The 18463-nt window shown below is 62.6% G+C and overlaps 3 protein-coding genes across 3 annotated transcripts; all 3 read right to left on the bottom strand.

Moving 5' to 3' along the window:
- Positions 1–2627: 2627 nt before the first annotated feature.
- On the bottom strand, positions 2628–6007 carry LRCH4 (leucine rich repeats and calponin homology domain containing 4). The gene is made up of 12 exons (XM_061355204.1): positions 5674–6007; positions 5197–5341; positions 4980–5106; positions 4791–4896; positions 4439–4575; positions 4277–4356; positions 4099–4195; positions 3834–4021; positions 3415–3457; positions 3153–3326; positions 2948–3031; positions 2628–2764 (listed from the first exon to the last, which is right to left on the bottom strand). The coding sequence occupies exons 1-12, from the start codon at positions 6005–6007 to the stop codon at positions 2663–2665; spliced, it is 1617 nt and encodes a 538-aa protein (XP_061211188.1). The 3' UTR covers positions 2628–2662.
- A 527-nt stretch (positions 6008–6534) lies between these two features.
- Positions 6535–9353, bottom strand: PCOLCE (procollagen C-endopeptidase enhancer). Its single transcript, XM_061355192.1, has 8 exons — positions 9268–9353; positions 9088–9196; positions 8758–9016; positions 8109–8233; positions 7522–7658; positions 7055–7326; positions 6761–6934; positions 6535–6680 (listed from the first exon to the last, which is right to left on the bottom strand). The coding sequence occupies exons 1-8, from the start codon at positions 9351–9353 to the stop codon at positions 6535–6537; spliced, it is 1308 nt and encodes a 435-aa protein (XP_061211176.1).
- A 531-nt stretch (positions 9354–9884) lies between these two features.
- LOC133213256 (kinesin-like protein KIF1C) lies at positions 9885–17582 on the bottom strand. The gene is made up of 20 exons (XM_061355407.1): positions 17459–17582; positions 17111–17187; positions 16235–16414; positions 16091–16156; positions 15823–16001; positions 15607–15718; positions 14652–14729; positions 14504–14569; positions 14313–14388; positions 14047–14125; positions 13111–13262; positions 12902–13011; positions 12733–12812; positions 12117–12380; positions 11949–12043; positions 11631–11714; positions 11301–11505; positions 11141–11201; positions 10368–10682; positions 9885–10280 (listed from the first exon to the last, which is right to left on the bottom strand). The coding sequence occupies exons 1-20, from the start codon at positions 17562–17564 to the stop codon at positions 9888–9890; spliced, it is 2778 nt and encodes a 925-aa protein (XP_061211391.1). The 5' UTR covers positions 17565–17582; the 3' UTR covers positions 9885–9887.
- Between the last annotated feature and the right edge of the window lie 881 nt (positions 17583–18463).

Here is an 18463-nt window from a genome sequence, read left to right as displayed (position 1 = left end):
CCCCCCCCAGCCCCTTTGTGCCTCGTGTGCCCCCCCCACCAGAATTGCCTTTGTCCCTACGGGGGGGACCCCGAATTTGGGGGGGGGAGTGGGGGGCGGGGGGGGTCCTTTTGTAACGTGGTTCTGTGCACTATTAAAGAGAGAAGCAGCTGGAAGAGACCAAGTGAGGGGATGGGGGGGGGGACACCCCCAACAGTGAGCCCCTAAAGCGCTCCAGGGTGTGGAATGAGGGCAAATTGGGGTGAAAATCCCCGAAAATGAGACTTTTTTGACCATATTTGGGTTAAATCACTTAAAGGATTTATGAGGGGAGCTGTTACCCCAAAGATGGGATCGGGCACCCCCGAACCTCATCCTCCCGCTCCTGGGTGGGGAATGAGTGTGATTTGGGGTGAAAACCACCCAAAACTGAGCTGGTTTGGACCATTTTGGGGAGAAAATACTTCGGAGGTGTTGGGGGGGTGTCTGGCCCCAGACCTCTTCCCCGCGCCCATGGTTGAGAATCAAAGGTGAATTTGGGTGAAAAGCACCCAAACTTGGGCTGGTTTGGACCATTTTGGGCTCAATGGTGGGGTCTCTGAGGGAAAGAGGAGTTGGAGGGGGTCTCTGAGTTGTTTGTGAGGGGGAGCCCCAGTGAAGTGATTGAGGTAACTCCATCCCCCTTCCACTCCCTCCTGAGTGCGCAATAACAGTGAAATTGAGTGAAAACCACCCAAAATGAACCATTTTTGCTGTATTTACCTGTAAAACACCGCGGAGTGGGAGGGAGCCGTGGGAATGCTGAGAGGCGCGAATTACCTCAGGGCAGCAGGGAGGGGCGAAGTGGGCGTGGTTACGCAAGACACGTGCTTACGTCATAGGCGGAGCTACGGGTACGCAGTGGGCGGGGTCGCCGCCGGGCGAGCAGACGCAGGAAGATGGCGGCGGATGGAGGGTCCCGTCCCGCAGCGGGGCCCGGTGGGGCGGGAGGCGGAGGAAGAGGAGGAGGAAGCGGAAGCGACGGCCCCGGGGCTCGGCGGGCCAGCGCCCCGTGATGCGGAAGCGGAAGTTTGGAGCCGGCGGGTGCGGGACGTGGTGAGCGCGCCCCCGGTAACCGGCGCTGCTTTGCGTGCGGGCAGCGCGGCGTGGCCTACATGGACATCACCGTGGGCAGCCCCGTGTGCACCGGGTGTTCCAGCGCGCTGTGAGCGGGGACCGGGCGCGGAGAGGGGCGGGGCCTCCGCCTTACGCAGGACGTAAGGGGCGGGGGCAGTCATGAGGGGGCGTGGTTTGCACGGGGGGAAGAGCGACGGGTGCTGACTCGCTGCAGCAGAACAGCAGGCGGGGTTTCACCCTGGGGGCGTGGCCTAGATACACCGCGCTGTTAACAGTGGGGTTTTGGGGTGAAAACCCTACTTTTTGGTTCAAAACCCTGATTTTGGTGCCACATCCCTGATTTTTGGGTTGAAACCCCCATTTGGGGGGATAAAACCCCTTGTTTTGGGGTTCAGACCATTATTTTGGTGCCGCATCTCTGTTTTTAGGGCTGAAACCCCCTGCTTTTGGGGCTCCCTGCAGGCAGGGGCTGAACCCCCCCCACCGCATCAAGTCCATTTCATGATGACCTTCACCGAGGTCCCGCATCCGGATGCCTGCGACCCCCAGTGCCTGCTTTGGCCGCCCCCCCGCTGCAGGCTGATGGTAAGTACCCAGTGTGGGGGGGGTGTGATATATCCCCCCCCCCACTGACCCCCGGCCCCCTTCTCTGCTCCCATTGGCAGGTTCAGCCGTCGCTGCCATCAACGGTACCAAAGCCTCAACCAACCCCTTCGTGGTGAGACGGGGGGGGCAATAAAGGGGACCCTACACCCCCTTTTTGTGCCCCTAAACCCCCTTTTTGTCCCCCCCCATCCACAGATGGTTCCGGCCACCAACCCGCTCCTGTAGCTGCTGCTGCCGCGGTGGGGGGGGGGGGGTACGGGGACTCCCCCCCCCTTCATCCGGGACCAGGTTCTCTTTTTTATCGCGATATCTAATATATATTCGATATAAACCGCGCCTGTCTCCATCCCTGCCTCACCCCCCATAAAGATGGCGGCTGTCGTGCTCTGTACGGCAGCCAAGGGGGCTGCCATTATCCAATATGGCGGCGGCCGCTTCACCATCTCAACCAATCAGAACGCAGAGTCCGTGCTGGGGGCGGGGCCCTGGTGAGGGGAGGGAGGGAGCTCACCCATCACCTCCTGAGGGGGGTGCGATGATAATTAGGGGGTGTTAATGAGACATCATTATTGCGGGGGGGCAGAGAGTCCCTTTTCGGGTACAGAAAGGGCAAAAATGGACCAAAAGAGCAGCAAAGGCAGAGGGGGAAGGGCAGAATTTACCCCCCACCCATTAGGAGCCAGGTCTTGATCCCCCCCCGATACTCACACAGCACTTCCATGTCCATCTATAATACATAGCAAATATAATTTAAGAGCAGCTCTATCGTTCCAACCTTAATTAAAATAATTAATTATAATAATTAATTAGAATAATAACCGTTATAATAATTACAATAATTAAAGGGGTTTTTCCCCATGATTCACTTAAGGCTCTCCCATCCCTGCCTCAGTTTCCCTCATTAAGGCACATGATGGAGCAGGGGAGGGGGTTGTGGGGTGAAGGGGGGGTGCCCCCCCCCTCAGCACCCGAACAGCGCTCGGTACCCAGCATAAAGCAGAGCCATGACCAGGCCGTAGAAGAGGGCGAAGCCAGCGAGGAGCCCGGGGGGCAGCGGCTGTGCCTGAAGTGGGGGGGACATGAGAATGGGGGGGCACAGCCCCCCCCATCCCCTTAACACCCCCCCCCCATTTACCTGTGTCCGGTGGCTGCTTGTGGGGCTCAGTTTGGGCTGTGGGGGGCAGGAGAAGAAGGGGGTCAGGGGGGGTTGGAATTGGGGGGTGGGGGGGTGTTGGGGGGCACTCACAGCGAGGGGGGGCCGCAGGCGCTGGGTCAGGCGGGAGAGCAGCTCCTCATTGCCCAGGCGCAGCTGCAGCAGGGACTCGATGCTCTGGGAGGATAAAAGGGGGGGGGGGGGGCTTTAAACCACGCCCCCCACCATGGGTTTGGGGGGGTCCAACACCCCATAATGTGAATAAGAAAGGGGGGGAATGGGGACGCCCCCCCTTTACCTGCTGCATCTCAGCCATCAGCTCCCCCTCGCTGGCATCCGGAGGGGCTGTGGGGGAAATGGGGGTCACAAAGTGGGGGGGGGCATTGGGGGGGGCACAAGGGGGGGGTGTTTGTGCGTTACCCAGTCTGGAGCGGAGGAGGACACGGGGGGGGCGGGGGGCTTTGGTTAGAACCTGCATTGGAGGGGGGGAGGGGTAATTAACACCCCTGTTAATGAGGGTTAATGAGGGTTGAGCCTAATGAGGGGGGGTTGGGACTCACCGGGGTGCTCCTGGGCTCAGAGGGGGGGCCTGGGTCCAGGTGGCTGCGGGGGGAGGAAAGTGACACCCCCAAATCCCTCATCCCAAACCCATCCCTGTTCCCCCTCCCATAGCCCAAACCCATCCCCGTTCCCTGTCCCAATCCCATCCCAGTGCCATGTTCCCATTACCCTCATTCCCATTACCCCCATTCCCATTACCCCCATTCCCATCCCATTCCCATCACGTACCTGCCACCGGGCGCCTTCTCTGTGGACAAGCCCTGTGATGGGACACACACACAAAGGAGGGTCTTTATATTGAGGGGGGGGGCAGGATTTGGGGGTCCCCCCCCCAATATGGGGCAGGGAAAGGTTGGGGTCAGCGCTGTCACCTCGGGGGGGAGTTCCTCTTCATCCTCCTCGGGGTCGCTGTCACCACCTATGGGGAAGGAAGGGGTGAGGGGGAGGATCCCATAGGGGTGATGGGGGGATCCCATAGGGGTGATGGGGGGGTCCCATAGGGGTTATGGGGGGGTCCCATAGGGGTGTTATTGGGGTCATGGGGGTGCTCCCCCACTCACCACAGCGCTTGCCCTGGGGCAGCCGCTCTGCAAACTCCTCTGTGGACTAAACCAATGCACAGGGGGGTGACATCAGGGTGGGGGGCACCCAATTTAACCCCCCCCCCCCAAACCAGCACCCACCTCATTGCCGGACCAGCGCTTGCTGCCGCTGTCCACGCTGTGGAACCCCGAGTCCAGGCCATGGCGATGCCGGGGGGGGCTCAGCTCCTCCATGGGGCTGTAGGGCAAGAACCAGGATGAGGACCCCAAACCTCAATGGGGGTAAAGGGTGGGGGTACCCCATTTGAGCCCCATTTACCCTGCGGGGGGGGGCGCCCGGGTGGCTGCAGCCTCAGTCTCCAGGTACTTGAAGATGTGAACTTTGCCCTTGAGGCAGATCTAATGGGGGGGGGGGTGTTTAAGGGGTCAGATGGGGTTTGGGGGGGCTGAACCACCCGCACCCCCCCCGGGTGGTGCTGACCTGCGCGGGGGGGCTCTGCAGGGGGTTGTGCTCGGTGAGGATGCTCTGGAGGTGCCGCAGGCGCCGGTAGCACCGGGGAATGGCCACGATCCGGTTACAGGAGAAGTCGAGGTGCACAAGGGGGAGCCCCGAGAGCTCTGGGGGGGTTGGGGGGGGTCATTCACATCCATAGAGATCAATGGGGGTTTGGGGGGGGGTCACTCACATCCATAGAGATCAATGGGGAGGTCACTCACATACATAGAGATCAATGGGGGGGTTTGGAGGGGGTCACTCACATCCATAGAGATCAATGGGGAGGTCACTCACATACATAGAGATCAATGGGGGGGTTTGGGGGGGCTGCACTCACCCATAGGCAGCACCGTGAGGAGGTTGCGGCGCAGGTTCAGGTCCCGCAGCGCCCGCAGCTGCCCCAGCCCCGGTGGCAGCGCCCGCAGCGCGTTGGAGCTCACGTCCTGGGGTGCACGGAGAGGGGGGGTCAATGGGAGGGGTGTTTGTGTGTGCCCCCCCCCCCGCACCCCGTTTCCTTGGTGCTCACCAACTGCCGCAGGGCCCCCATGGCGCCGATGTTGTCCGGGAGCTGGGCCAAGCGGTTGTTGCTGGCGTTGAGGACGCGCAGGGGCAGGAGGCAGAGGGAGGGGGGCAGCGAGCTCAGGTGGTTCCGGCTGCGCAGGGGGCGATGGAGAGCGGGGAGGAGTTAATGGGGAACGGGGGGGGTGAGGAGGGGTTCGGGGGGGGGTTTGGGGGGGCAGGACCTGAGGTCGAGGTGGGCGAGGGCCTGGAGGTTGGCGATGGCCGGGGGGACGCTGCGGAGGCAGTTGTGGTGCAGGCTCAGCCCCTCCAGTGCCGGCAGGTGACAGGCGGCCTCCGGCACCTCCCCGAAGCGGTTGCGGGAGAGGTCTGCGGGGATGGGGACACTCAACGGGAGGGGTGGGGAGCGATGGGGATGGGGACCCTATGGGGCGAGGAGCCCTAGGGCCGGCGCTGACCCCGGGGGGGGGACAGGGACCGGCACAGCCGGATCGCCCGGCTTTGCCCGCCATGGGGCCGCCGGAACTCAAGGGGAAGGCCCGGGGCAAGGGCTGGGCGAGCCCAAGGGGTTGAATACGGGGGGGTTGGACGCGGCTGCGCTGAGCCCCGCCGGGGCCATGGGGGACAACGAGAGTAGCCGGGACCCCCCCGCCCTCGGTATGGGTGGTACAGGCCCCACCGGGGAGGGGGCGTGGCCTCACCGGCCTGTGTGGTGTCGCTGATGTCCCAGCGCCGGGCCGCAGCCGCGGGGAAGGAGCGGAGGCGGCGCCCGGCCAGGATGAGGGTCCCGGAGGCCGCCGCTTCCTCCAGGGCTCGCTCGGTGCCGGCCCCAACCCCGCCGGGCGGCGGAGGCTGCAGCGGTTGGGCCTCGGCCGCCGCCATGGCCTGAGAGCTCCGCTCCCCGCGGCCGCCGCTGCTCGACTGCGCGACCGGAAGCTGCGGCCAGGGGAGGTGGAGCCCGTGAGGGGGCGGGGACAGAGCTGCGGCCAATGAGAGAGGGAAGAGGAGCAGGGGGCGTGGTCGAAACGTAAACATGAGCGTGGGAGGCGGGCTTCCTGCCCAGGGCGCAAAGGGGGGAAGCAGATTGCCACCAATCAAGAGCGAAAAGAGCTGGTCGCCTAGCAACGCGACCCCGGCGCGCCCCGCGGTGCCAATGGCATTTGAAGGGGCGGGAGGCAGGCGTGTGATTGGTGTGCAATCGACCAATCACGCTTTGAGAGCGGCAGGAGAGGCGGTAGCAGATAGGTCAAGAGGAGGAAAGGGCAATATGAGGCTCAATTAATCACGCTTCACCTGACTCTCTGATTGGCCTCCTCTAAGCAAGCCCCCCAAGAGACCACGCCCCTTTCCCCACTGTGGCCATGCCTCCACCCGTCATGGGAGGCCACGCCCCTCAATCCCCGCCCCTTTGGCCACTCTTAAAGGCGCCGCTCGCTTTAAAGCCAAATTTGGGGGGGGGGGAACGGACCCGTCCACGTGGCAGCGGGGGGGGGGGTCAGAGTCTGTGTCTGCACCCTTTAATTGCACGAAGGGAAGGGGGGGCCCCCCGGGGGGGTGGGGGCTCAGGCGCTGCCCCGGCACGGCCGCTTGCTGAGGCTGCTCAGGAGCTGCTGCTGCTGCTGCGGCCGGAGCGGGACCACGAAGGCATCGGGGGGCAGCAGCGCCCCCCCGTCCTCCCCCATGCGCCCCATCAGGATGTAGCTGGAGCCTGGAAGAGATATGGGGGGATGTGGGTCAGGATGGGGGGGGGTGTGATGGGACAAGGACCCCCCCATGTCCCGCACCCACCTTTCTTGAGGCTGGGGCAGAGCCGGCAGGGCAGGCGCAGGCGCAGGGTGGCCCCTTTGGCCGGGGAGGGCACCCCCAGCGCCCCCACTTTGTAGAGGCCCAGGATGGAGACCACGGCCCAGCCTTGCTCCTGGGGGGGGGCCCGAGACAGCGACTTCACCGTCCCCGTCAGCACTGCGGGCGCAGAGACAGCCCCGGCCCCATTAACGCAATGGAAAAGGGGGGGGCTTCAATCACCCCCGGACCCCCCCATTGGGGGTCCCCATCCCCTTCACCCCCCATAGGGGCCCTCACCGAAGTCGCTGGCGCAGAAGCTGCTCTGCAGCGACCCCGCGCGGCGGCACCGCTCGGGGCAGGCGCTGCCGGGGCCGCCTTTGGGGCTGGGGGCCGCGGTGGGGGGGGGCTTCCCTTTGCCCTTGGCCCCTTCGGAGGCGGACGGGGACGGGGCCGGGGGGGGCGCTCCGGGGGGGCTCCGCAGGACGTAGGAGGCGGAGAAGCCGTCGGCGGTGACGCTGAGGTCGGACACGAACTGGACCAGCAGCTCCGGGCCTGAGGAGATGATGGGGCTGGGGGGGGGAGGGCAGGATGGGGGGGTCAGGAAGGGGTTGAGCGGGTCAGGATGGGGTTTGGGGGGGTAAGCATGGGGTTGAGGGGGGTCAGGATGGGGTTGGGGGGGTCAGGATGGAGTTGGGGGCGTCAGGATGGGGTTGGGGGGGTAAGGAAGGGGTTGGGGGGGTCTGGATGGGTTGGGGGGGGCTCACCCCGGGGTCTCCTCCCCGCAGAACCTCCCCACCCTGCGGGCATCGTCGGAGCGGCCCCCATCGAACACGGCCACGTGATCGTATCTGCAGTGAGCGTCCGGCTCCACATCGAACTTCCCGAAGCGCAGCTCCACCACCTGCAGACCCCCCCCCCCGTTAGTCTGCAATGGCACCTCCCATTGACACCCATGGACACCCATTGACGCCCATGGACACCCATAGCCCGCACTGACACCCATGGCACCCACTGACGCCCATAGCCCCCCATTGGCACCCATAGCCCCCATTGGCACCCATAGCCCCCATTGGCACCCATAGCCCCCATTGGCACCCATAGCCCCCATTGGCACCCATAGCTCCCCATTGGCACCCATAGCCCCCACTGACACCCATAGCTCTCCACTGACACCCATAGCCCCCACTGACACCCATAGCTCTCCACTGACACCCATAGCCATGAACCCCCATAACCCCCCACAGGCCCCATTGACACCCATAGCCATGAACCCCCATAACCCCCCCATAAAGCCCCATAACCCCCCATAGCCAGGAACCCCCTTTAACCCCCATAGCCGGGCCCCAGGGACCTTGTCGGGGGGGGCTCGGATGTGCCACGTGCAGCTCACGCCGGGGGGGTAATTCTCCTCGGGCCAGTTGGGGGAGCTCAGGCTCCCCTGGGGCTTCTCCAGGCGCCCCCCACAGAACTGATGCTCTAAAGGGGGGGGGAACCATTTGAGGAAGGGGGGGGCACAAACCACAACCGAATCCCCCCCCTTTTACCCTGCACCGCCGGCGCCTGCTCTGCACTGGGACCCCCAAACCCCCCCTCCCCACAATGATTCTCTATGGGGGTGAGGGGGGGTGATGCCAGAACCATGCGATGGGAAGTGGGGGGTGCAGGACCCCCCCCCCGGGGTGTTCGGAGCTAATCTGGGGGGCGGTTATGGACTCCCCGAATAAAGGGGGGGGTTATGGAGCCCCGAGGGGTGGGGGGGGCCCTGAAAAAGGTCCCGAGGGTTGGGGGGTCGGGGTCTATGGGGTTCTATGGGGGTGTCAATGGGGTTCTATGGAGGTCTATGTGGGTCTATGGGGGGTCTATGGGGGGTCTATAGGGGTCTATAGGGGGTCTATGGGGTTCTATGGGGGTCTATGGGGGTCTATGGGGGGTCCCTGCTCTCTGCCGGCAGTGCCCCCCCATTCCCATTCCCGTTCCCATTCCCGTTCCCATTCCCGCACCGTGTCCCGGGCCGGGCCCGGCGCTGAACCAGGCGAGGAAGCCTCTCCCGGCCGTGGCCCCGTCGCTCTCCATCCGCAGCAGTAACCGGTTACCGGGAGCCCGCAGCGGACCCGGCCGGAAGGTGCCGCAGTAGCGACCGAGGAGCGGCGGGGCCGGGCCGGAGCCCCCGAACACCGACAGCGAATCGAAGCGGCAGCGGGCGTCGGGCTCCAGGTCGAAGACCCGAAAGGACAACGACGCCGTTTGCCCCTCGGGGACCTGCGGGGTGGGGGGGCGGGGTGAGCGGTACCGGGGGGGGTACCGGGATAACGGGGAGGGGGGGTCCGTACCGTGATGCTCCATGTGCAGTTGCTGTTGGGCGGGTAGTGCCGAGGGAAGCCCTCGCTGGCCACGTAGCCCGACTCGCCGCGGAGCTCCCCGCCGCACGGGAACACGGGCCTGGGGACGGGGTAACCGGTTACCGGGGGGAATGAAAGGGGAAAACGGGGGGGGGGGGGGGGTCCCGTTACCGGGTGAGGTTGGGGGCCGGGTCCTGCCCCTCGGCCGGGCACAGGGCGCTGAGCAGCAGCGGGAGCAGCACCGGGACCCGGCTCATGGCGCCGAGTGGCGGCGGGGGGGGGGGAACGGAGAGAGGCCACGGCTACAAAGGGGCGGGGACAAGGGCGGGCACGCCCCCAATGCGCTCTGTGAATGGGGAAGTGCAGGGGGCGTGGGAAGAGGGGCGGGGCTTGCCCACCCGTATTCCCTTTGATGGCGAAAGGGGCGGGGTCACGTTACGCGCTGCACCTCCTCAAATGGAAAAGGGGCGGAGCCTCGGCCAGCCACGTTCCCCAATGCCCTTAATGGCGAAATGGGCAGGGTACAGCCAAGAGGCGGAGTTTCCTCCAAGGCACGCCCACGCTATGTCCTTTAATGGCGAAGGAGGCGTGGCCAAAATGCAGAGAGGGTGTTTCTGCATGCCACGCCCCCAGGGATTGTCGCCATATATGGGAGAAAAGGCTGGGAACTTCCTCCACCCCACCCACAGCCAGGAAAGTGGGTGGAGCCTGCCCCGGGGGGCGTGGCCACCGGTCTTTAATGAGCTTTTCCTCTTTAATTACGGGTCACCCTTTAATGAGCGCCTCCCCCTCTAAGCGTGGGGGCCCCGTGCCTTGAGGTCCGGCGCCGAGCGCTGCCGCCGGATGCGCGGCGGGGTCCTCCCGCTTAGGGGCCGCCCTTCGGCGGCCGGAAGGGGCGTGTCCTCGGCGGCGGTGGGCGTGTCCTCGGCGAGGGGCGTGGCGCGGTGCTGGGGGTTGCTCTTAAAGGGGAACCGCAGGCGGGCGGGGTCCTGCAGGGGGCGTGGCCTCAGCGCCGGCGGTTGTAGCGCCCCCCAGAGGCGCGCCTGCTCCTGCCGCAGCCAGCGCAAGCGGCCGCGCCGGAACGCGGGGTCCCGCTGCATGAGCAGCTCCAGCCGCGACGGGGGCGAGGGCGGCGGTGACGGGGCTGGGTCGGGGTCGGGGTCCGGGTCGGGGTCGTCGTCGTCCTGTGAGGGGTAAAGGGGAGCACGGGGGTTATGGGGGTGCTGCGGGGCTCTGGGGTCGCGCCGTGGGGGTGCCCATGGGGCGCTCACCGCAGGCAGGGGCAGGGCGCGCTCCATGCGGCCCACGCGGTCCCGCAGCGCCCGGAGCTGCTCGTCCTTGGCGCTGTTCTGGCGCCTCACGTCCCGCAGGATCCCCGCCAAGCGCTGCAGGTGCGCCCGCAGCCCGGCCACCTCCGCGCCGCCACCACCGGCACCGGCACCGGCACCGGCACCGGCGGCCTCGGTGTCCCCCGCGCCCTCCCGGCTCCGCGGTGGCTCCGGTGTCAGCGCCCGGCGCTGCGGGATCTGATAAACCCGGAGCGGCTCCCGGCGCCTCCCAGGGCGCCGCGGGGAGGGGGGCACGGCCTGGAGGAGGCAGGAGGGGACGGGACAGCCAGGGGACATTGAGGACCCAACATCCCATATCCCACATCCCATACCCTATATCCCATATCCCATACCCTATATCCCATATCCCATACCCCATATCCCACATCCCATACCCTATATCCCATACCCTATATCCCACATCCCATACCCTATATCCCATATCCCATATCCCATACCCTATATCCCATATCCCACATCCCATACCCTATATCCCATATCCCATACCCTATATGCCACATCCCATACCCTATATCACATATCCCATATCCCATACCCTATATCCCATATTCCATACCCCATATCCGACATCCCATACCCTATATCCCACATCCCATACCCTATATCCCATATTCCATACCCCATATCCCACATCCCATACCCTATATTCCATATCCTATATCCCCTATCCCACATCCCATACCCATATCCCTCACCATTCGCTGCTCCTCAGCTGTTTCCTCCTCTCCCTGGTGCCGTTTCTCTGGGTCCTGCACCCTGTGGGGCACACACATGGGGTGACCCCCCATATCCCCCCATCATCCCCATTGCTCCCCATTGTCCCCATTGCTCCCCATTGCCCCCCATTCCCCTCACCTGGGGGTCCCCCCCGGCCGCACATCGATGCCCTGCAGCTCCAGCAGCTCCCGCTGCGCCTGGCTCCAGTCTGGGGGGGTCTCAGGGGGGCCCCGGTTCCGCTCCCGCTCCCGCCCCCGGTCCCGGTCCTGCTCCCGCTGGCGCCGCGCCTGCTCCGGGTGCGTGAAGCGGAAGACGTGGCTCTGGCCCAGCACCAGGCGGCTTCCTGGGGGCAATGGGGGGCAATGGGGGTGGGGAGGGGGCGGAAATGGGGGGGTTCAGGTGGGAATTGGGGTTTTGGGTGCGTTTTGGGGTGTTTTTTGCTGTTTGGGTGCGTTTTGGGGTCCCTACCCGATTGGAGCACCATGGGCTCCGTCACCCGCTGCCCGTTGACGTAGGTCTCGGCTCCTTCACACGGCTCCAGCGTCACCACCACTGGTTGGGACACGCACACACACCCCCAAAAGGGGTTCACGACACCGAGAAATGGGGGGGGACCCCCAAATCCACCCCAAATCCCCCCCCAAAACCCCATCTTCCCCCTTAGCACCCCATACCTGGGGGGGGATGCAGCACCCTGTTCCCATGGCAGCGTTGGGGGCGGACAAAGAGGAATTATGGGGTGCAAAAGGGGTGCAAAAGGGGGCACCCCCAAAGGGGGATTCCTACCTTCACCTGTGGGGCCGGGCTGGCTGCGGAACAGGCAATGCTGCTCCTCAATGAGGGGTCCTGAGAGCTTGATGTCCACGTTCACTCGACCCACTCTATGGGGGGGCCATAAGTTGGGGTCCCTATAGGGGTTTGGGGTCCCTATAGGGCTTGGGGTGCCCCATTCACCTGGTGACCCCGTCCTTGATGTGGTACAGGAGGCACTCGGACATCAGGGGGTCCTCATTGAGGTTCACCAAATGCGGGGTCTTTACGGGGGGGGGAACCCCAAAAATGAGCTTTTGGGGGTCACAGGGGGGGTTGCCCCATAGCGGAGGGGGGGGTGGGTTGGGGGTGCCCCCCTCTCCGGGACTCGCCTTTTTAGGGGTGAAGACCCCAACGGTGCCGCCGTCCTCCCGCAGTGCGACGCCCATCTCGGCCAACAGCGCCTCCCTGTGGGCATTGGGGGTATTGCAGGTAATGGGGGGCAATGGGGAGAGTTGGGGGGGGCATGGGTCTGGGAGGGGTTTGCCTGCTCCATGTGGAAGATTTGGGGTGCAATTAATGGGGTTTGGGGTGTTTTAAGTGGCTTTGGAGTATTCTGGGGTGGTTCTGGATGGGTTTAGGGTGGTTGTGAGGTGTTTTGGGGTGTTTCAGTTTGTTTTGGTGGTTCTGGGGTGTTTTCTGGGTGTTTCAGGGTGGTTTTGAGCTATTTTAGGGGTGATTTGGAGTGTTTCTGGGTGGTTTAGGGCTGTTTTGGGGTGTTTTAGGGCTGTTTGCTGTGCTGGCCCCCCCCAGCCCGCACCGCTCCAGCCGCAGCGCCTCCGTCCGACGCAGCTTCTGCTCCCAGGTCTCGTTCAGCTCCGCGATGATCTTCTCTGTTTCCTGGGGGGCCCCACAATGGGAGGTGACTTGGGGGTCTTTTTGGGGTGGTTTTGGGTTGTTTTGGGGTGGTTTTGGGGTGTTTTGGGCACCTGCAGCCTCTCCATCGCCTCCGCAGCGCTGAGGGGGGGCAACGGCTCCGTGGCCCCATTGACGGCGGTGGGAGGGGGGGGCTCGGCAGGGGGGGGTTCAGCGGGGGCCTCTGTGGGGGGGGGGAATGAGGGTTAAGGGGGCGGGGCTTAGGCTGGGGGGGCGGGGCTTAGGCTGGGGGGGCGGGGCTTAGAACCCCCCCGGTTCGCACCGTGGTCGGGCCCGGCGCGGGGGGGGGGGCCCTGGGCGCGGAGCAGTTCCCGCAGCCGCGCCACCTCCCGCCGCAGCTCGCGGATGAGGCGCGCGTTCGGGTCCTCGTTCACCACCGCGTGGCACCGGATGTGCCGCGTCCGGTCCGCGTACCTGGGGGGGGGGGGGGGGGGGGGGGACACCCGAAACAGCCCCAAAACAGACCCAAAATACCCCTGAAACACCCAAAACAGCCCCAAAATACCCCTGAAACACCCAATACCAGCCACAAAATACCCCTGAAACACCACAAACAGATCCAAAACACCCCTGAAACACCCAAAACAGCCCCAAAATACCCCTGAAACACCCAAAACAGCCCCAAAATACCCCTGAAACACCCAAAACAGCCCCAAAATACCCCTGAAACACTCAATACCAGCCACAAAATACCCCTGAAACACCCAAAACAGCCCCAAAATACCCCTGAAACACCCAATACCAGCCACAAAATACCCATGGAGCACCCAAAACAGCCCCAAAATACCCCTGAAACATCCAATACCAGCCCCAAAATACCCCTGAAACACCCAAACCAGCCCCAAAATACCCCTGAAACACGCAAAACAGCCCCGAATCACCCCTGAAACACCCAGAACAGCCCCAAAACGCCCAAAAATACCCCTGAAACACCCAAACCAGCCCCCAAACACCCCTAAAACACCCAAACCAGCCCCAAAACACCCCTGAAACACCCAAAATCAGCCCCATAACCACACCCAAACTCCCCGAAACCCCCCCAAATTCCCCTAGGACACCCTAAAACACCCCTAAAACCACCCCTGAAACACTCCCCAAACACCCCTACATCCGCCCAGATCCCCAAAACATCTCTAACCCACCCCGAACTACCCTGTAGCACCCCAAAACACCCCAAAATACCCCAAACCCCCCTCACCGCAGCGTGCTCAGCGTCTCCTCATAGTTGATGTCAGCCGGGCTCAGCGCCGCGATCATGGCAGTGCGGGAATTGCCTCCTATGGGAGGGAGCAGGGGGCAATGAGGACCCCCCCTTATTGTTAGGACCCCCCTAAAACCTTAAATACCCCCTAAAACCTTAAATACCCCCCAAAAACCTTAAGTACCCCCCTAAAACCTTAAATACCCCCCTAAAACCTTCCCCCCAAAACCTTCCCCCAACCCCCACTTCCCCCAACCCCTCACCCAGGTTCTCCTTCAGCAGCCAGGTCAGCACCGAGTCCCGGTAGGGGATGAAATCCGGCTTCTTCTTCTTGTTTTGCTGTGGGATAAAGGAGGAAATGGGAGGGAAAAGGGGGGTCCCTATAACTGGGGGGGTCCTGGAGCTGGGGGGGTCCCCCAATTGTTTGCAATGGGGGTAAATGGGGTGCACTCACCGCCTCGGCCAGGGCGGAGATGACTTTGCCCAGCGTGGTCAGGGACTTGTTGATGTTGGCACCCTCCTATGGGGGGGGTGAGGATGGGGCGAGGTTTGGGGGTACAGGAGGGGTCCCCCCCATTGATACCCCCCCATCCCGGTGTCACCTTGAGGCGCATCCCCGAGGTCCCGGCGTGGTCGGCGCGTTCGCTGCCAGCCAGGTCCACCAGGCTGATGCGGCTGACCTGGGCAATGGGGGGCAATGGGGGGGATTTGGGGGTACTCGGGGTGTAGTTAGGGGTGTATTTGGGTGGATTTTGGGGTGTACTTTGGGGTGATTTAGGCTGTATTTAGTGATGCGTTTGGGGGCTGTATTTGGGTGTATTTAGGGCTGTATTTAAGAGTGTATTTGGGGTGCATTAGAGCGTGTTTGGGGTTTATTCTGGGGTGCGTTGGTTCATATTTGGGGTGTTTTGGGGGTGTATTTGGGGCGTGGTTTGGGTGCATTTAGGAGTGTATTTGGGGGGTTTGGAGTGTATTTTGGGTGTATTTTGGGGTGTATTGGTGCGTATTTGGGGTGTGTTTTGGGGTGTATTGGTATGTATTTGGGGTGTATTTTGGGGTGTTCTGGGGCTGTATTTGGGGTGTGTTTTGGGTGTATTTAGGACTATATTTGGGTTGTATGGAGGAGTATATTTGGGGTGTTTTGGGGTTTATTTGGGGGTGTTTTGGGGCTATATTTGGGGTGTGTTTTGGGTGTATTTAGGGCTATATTTGGGCTGTATTTAGGAGTATATTTGGGGTGTTTTGGGTGCATTTAGGACTATATTTTGGTTGTATTTAGGAGTATATTTGGGGTGTTTTAGGGCTGTATTTGGGGTGTATTTAGGGCTATATTTGGGCTGTATTTAGGAGTATATTTGGGGTGTTTTGGGGTGTATTTGGGGTGTGTTTTGGGTGTATTTAGGGCTATATTTTGACTGTATTTAGGAGTATATTTGGGGTGTTTTGGGGGGAATTGGGGGTGTGTTTGGGGTGCATTTAGGGCTATATTTGGGCTGTATTTAGGAGTACCTCTGGGGTGTATTCTGGGGTGCCCTGTTGCCCGTTCGGGGTGCTCACCTTCTCGCTGCAGAGCTGGCTGAGCGGGTCGCGGCGCCGCTGGCTCAGGACGATGCTCAGCACCGCATGGGACCGGCTGCTCGAGGCGTTCATGGCCGTGGCCGCCACCGTGCTGGGACCGGGTCAATGCAATGGGGGTGTTAACGGGGGGGGTACCCCAGAATGGGTGGGAGGGGTCCATTGAGGGGGGTGTCCCTGTGTTCCCCCCCTCCTCACCGCGCCTTGTTGCCGCTGTCCAGCAGCTCGGCGATGTCGCCGAGGGACGTCACCGCCAGTCGCGACAGGTCCTGCACGTAGGGGCCCAGCAGGGGGTGCTCGCGCACCCGCAGCCCCCCCCTCCCGCGCGGGGTGAGCAGGTCCCGCACCCGTTCGCAATAGATCTCCATGTAACTGACCTGGTGGGGGGGGATGGACGGGACCAAAGTTGGGGGGGATTGGGCAAGATGAGGCCCCCCCAAAGCCCCCAATGGGGGGGCTCATTCACCTCCACTGAGAAGGACACCTCGGGGGACCCCTCCTTTGCGACGCGGGCGAACAGATCCTCACAGAACTGAAAGGGGGGGAATGATGAGGGGGGGGTCTTGGAACCCCCAAACCCCCCAAACCCCGCCCATAGCCCCCTCCGGACCTGCGGGATGAGGCCGCGCTGGCCCGGCTCCGCTCGGCCCATCATGGTGTAGGACTTGCCGGCGCCGGTCTGCCCGTAGGCCAGCACGCAGACGTTGTAGCCGCGGAAGGCGTGGAGCAGCAGCTCTGCCCCGATGGCCTCGTACACGCGGTGCTGAGAGGCGAAGTGCGGGTCCTCCTCCTGCGCACGGCGGCGTCAGGGACCCCCAGAGCAAACCCTGGAACAGCCCCCGAACAGCCGCGAAACAGCCCCCAAACTGCCCCAAAACAGCATCGAAACAGCCCCCAAACAGTCCCAAACCAGCCCCAAAACAGCATCGAAACAGCCCCAAAACAGCATCGAAACAGCCCCCAAACAGTCCCAAAACAGCATCGAAACAGCCCCGAAACAGTCCCAAAACAGCCCCAAAACAGCATCGAAACAGCCCCAAAACAGTCCCAAAACAGCTCCGAAACAGCCCCAAAACAGCATCGAAACAGCCCCGAAACAGTCCCAAAACAGCATCAAAACAGCCCCCAAACACTCCCAAAACCACCCCGAAACAGTCTCAAAACAGCCCCGAAACAGCCCCCCAACAGTCCCAAAACAGCCCCAAACCAGTCCCGAAACAGCATCAAAACAGCCCCGAACAGCATCAAAACAGCCCCGATTGAGCCCCAAAACAGCATCAAAACAGCCCCGATTGAGCCCCAAAACAGCATCAAAACAGCCCCCAAACAGTCCCAAAAGAGCACCAAAACAGCCCCCAAACAACCCCAAGAGAGCCCTGAAACAACCCCAAAACACCCCTGGAACAGCCCCAAAACAACCCCAAACCAGCCCCAAAACAGCCCCAGAAGAGGCCTCTTGTGCCCCAAAACAAGCCCCGGTACCCACCGAGGTGTGGGACCAGAAGGAGTAGTCGAAGGTGAAGCTCTTGGTGCTGTCATTGGGGAGTTTGGGGTTGGTGATGCCTGGGGGGAGATGGGGACATGGGATAAGGGGATGTGGATATGGGGGTACACAGGGATACGGGGGGACATGGGGGGGTCACACGGGGACACGGGGGGGTCACAGTGACCCAGGGGTGTCACATGTCCCCTGTGTCACCCCCCCGCCCCTTGTTGTCATCCTGCCGCTATCTTTAGCCCGGCGGCAGCTGCTGTTCCCGGCCGGTGGCCAGGGAAAACGGGAAGGGGGGGGGGGGTGTGGGAATGGGGGTGTCTGGGAATGGGGGTCACTCACACGTGGTGTTGCCGCACATCTGGATCACGCACTTGGCCTGCCGCTGGGTCTCGCGGGCGTTGAAGGGCCGGACCCGGACGGCCACGGTCACCGAGGCTCCGGCCATGGTCACCCTGCTCCGGGGATACGGGGATGCATGGGCACACGCATGGGCACACGGATCCCGGCCGGATTAAGGGGGGACCCCACTGGACCCATGTGTCCCCCCTCAACACCTTTACCCAAGGAGAAGCCTATAAATAACCCTGGCGTGAAGCCGGGAATTCCGCCCCCCCCCCCCCAGCGCCTATGGGGGGGTTGGAGGCGATGGACGGACGGGACGGGACGGGGGAATTGGGGTTTGGGACCCCCAAAACTCCCTTAAACCCCCCCAAACCCACCCCCTTGGTCACTCACCTGCCCCGCGGGCCGTCATCCCCCCGCCCCACAGGCGCTGATCGCGGTCCCGATCCCGATCTCGGTCCCGATCCCGGTTCCGGACCCGATCCCGGGCCCCGGGCTCCGGCATCGTCCAGGGCCGGGCCTCGGGGGCGGGGCCTGGGGGCGGTGACGTAAAAAGGGGCGTGGCGGGACGGCGCCTGGACACGCCCAGCCTTAAAGGGACAGATGGGACCCTGTTATCCATCATTATATATTGCTATGTATCATCGTCCATCGTTATCCCAACGTTGTGCCTCCTTTTCCCTTATATTCTCTGTTTTCCCTCACTATCGATAACTTTTCCCTTATTTTCCTCTCATTATCACTTAACTTCCCTTTTTTCTCCTCATTTTTCCCTCATTATCCCTCTTTTCCCCTCATCATCACTCACTTTTCCCTCATCCCTACTTTTCTATCATTTTCCCCACTCTATCCCTCATTTTTTCATTTTCCATTACTTCCCCCTCACTTTTTCCTCATTTTCCCTCAATTTTGCCTCAGTTTTCCCTCATTTTTTCCTCCTTCTACCTTATTTTCCTGCCTTTTTCCTGATTTTCAATTACTTTTACCACATTTTCCCCTCAA

This window comes from Neopsephotus bourkii, unplaced genomic scaffold (assembly GCF_033783945.1).
Source record: "Neopsephotus bourkii isolate Nb327-2 ecotype Australia unplaced genomic scaffold, CSIRO-AGI_Nbou_v1 NB_89, whole genome shotgun sequence".
Lineage (NCBI taxonomy): Eukaryota > Metazoa > Chordata > Aves > Psittaciformes > Psittacidae > Neopsephotus > Neopsephotus bourkii.
Note: the sequence above shows the minus strand (reverse complement) of the source record. Positions and strands in the feature narration are given on the sequence as shown.

Coding starts and splice junctions, on each gene's coding strand:
- LRCH4 (XM_061355204.1), bottom strand. CDS start 6,007: ATGTTTACGTTTCGACCACGCCCCCTGCTCCTCTTCCCTCTCTCATTG. Junction 5,107..5,196: donor CTCGCCCACCTCGACCTCAG/GTCCTGCCCCCC, acceptor CCCCCTGCGCAG/CCGGAACCACCTGAGCTCGC. Junction 4,022..4,098: donor AGCGCTGGTCCGGCAATGAG/GTGGGTGCTGGT, acceptor GCATTGGTTTAG/TCCACAGAGGAGTTTGCAGA.
- PCOLCE (XM_061355192.1), bottom strand. CDS start 9,353: ATGAGCCGGGTCCCGGTGCTGCTCCCGCTGCTGCTCAGCGCCCTGTGC. Junction 8,234..8,757: donor CGGGCCCGGCCCGGGACACG/GTGCGGGAATGG, acceptor CCCCCCCTTTAG/AGCATCAGTTCTGTGGGGGG. Junction 6,935..7,054: donor CTTCTGCGCCAGCGACTTCG/GTGAGGGCCCCT, acceptor CTGCGCCCGCAG/TGCTGACGGGGACGGTGAAG.
- LOC133213256 (XM_061355407.1), bottom strand. CDS start 17,564: ATGGCCGGAGCCTCGGTGACCGTGGCCGTCCGGGTCCGGCCCTTCAAC. Junction 12,813..12,901: donor AGGCGATGGAGAGGCTGCAG/GTGCCCAAAACA, acceptor GGGGCCCCCCAG/GAAACAGAGAAGATCATCGC. Junction 12,381..12,732: donor GAGGCGCTGCGGCTGGAGCG/GTGCGGGCTGGG, acceptor CAATGCCCACAG/GGAGGCGCTGTTGGCCGAGA.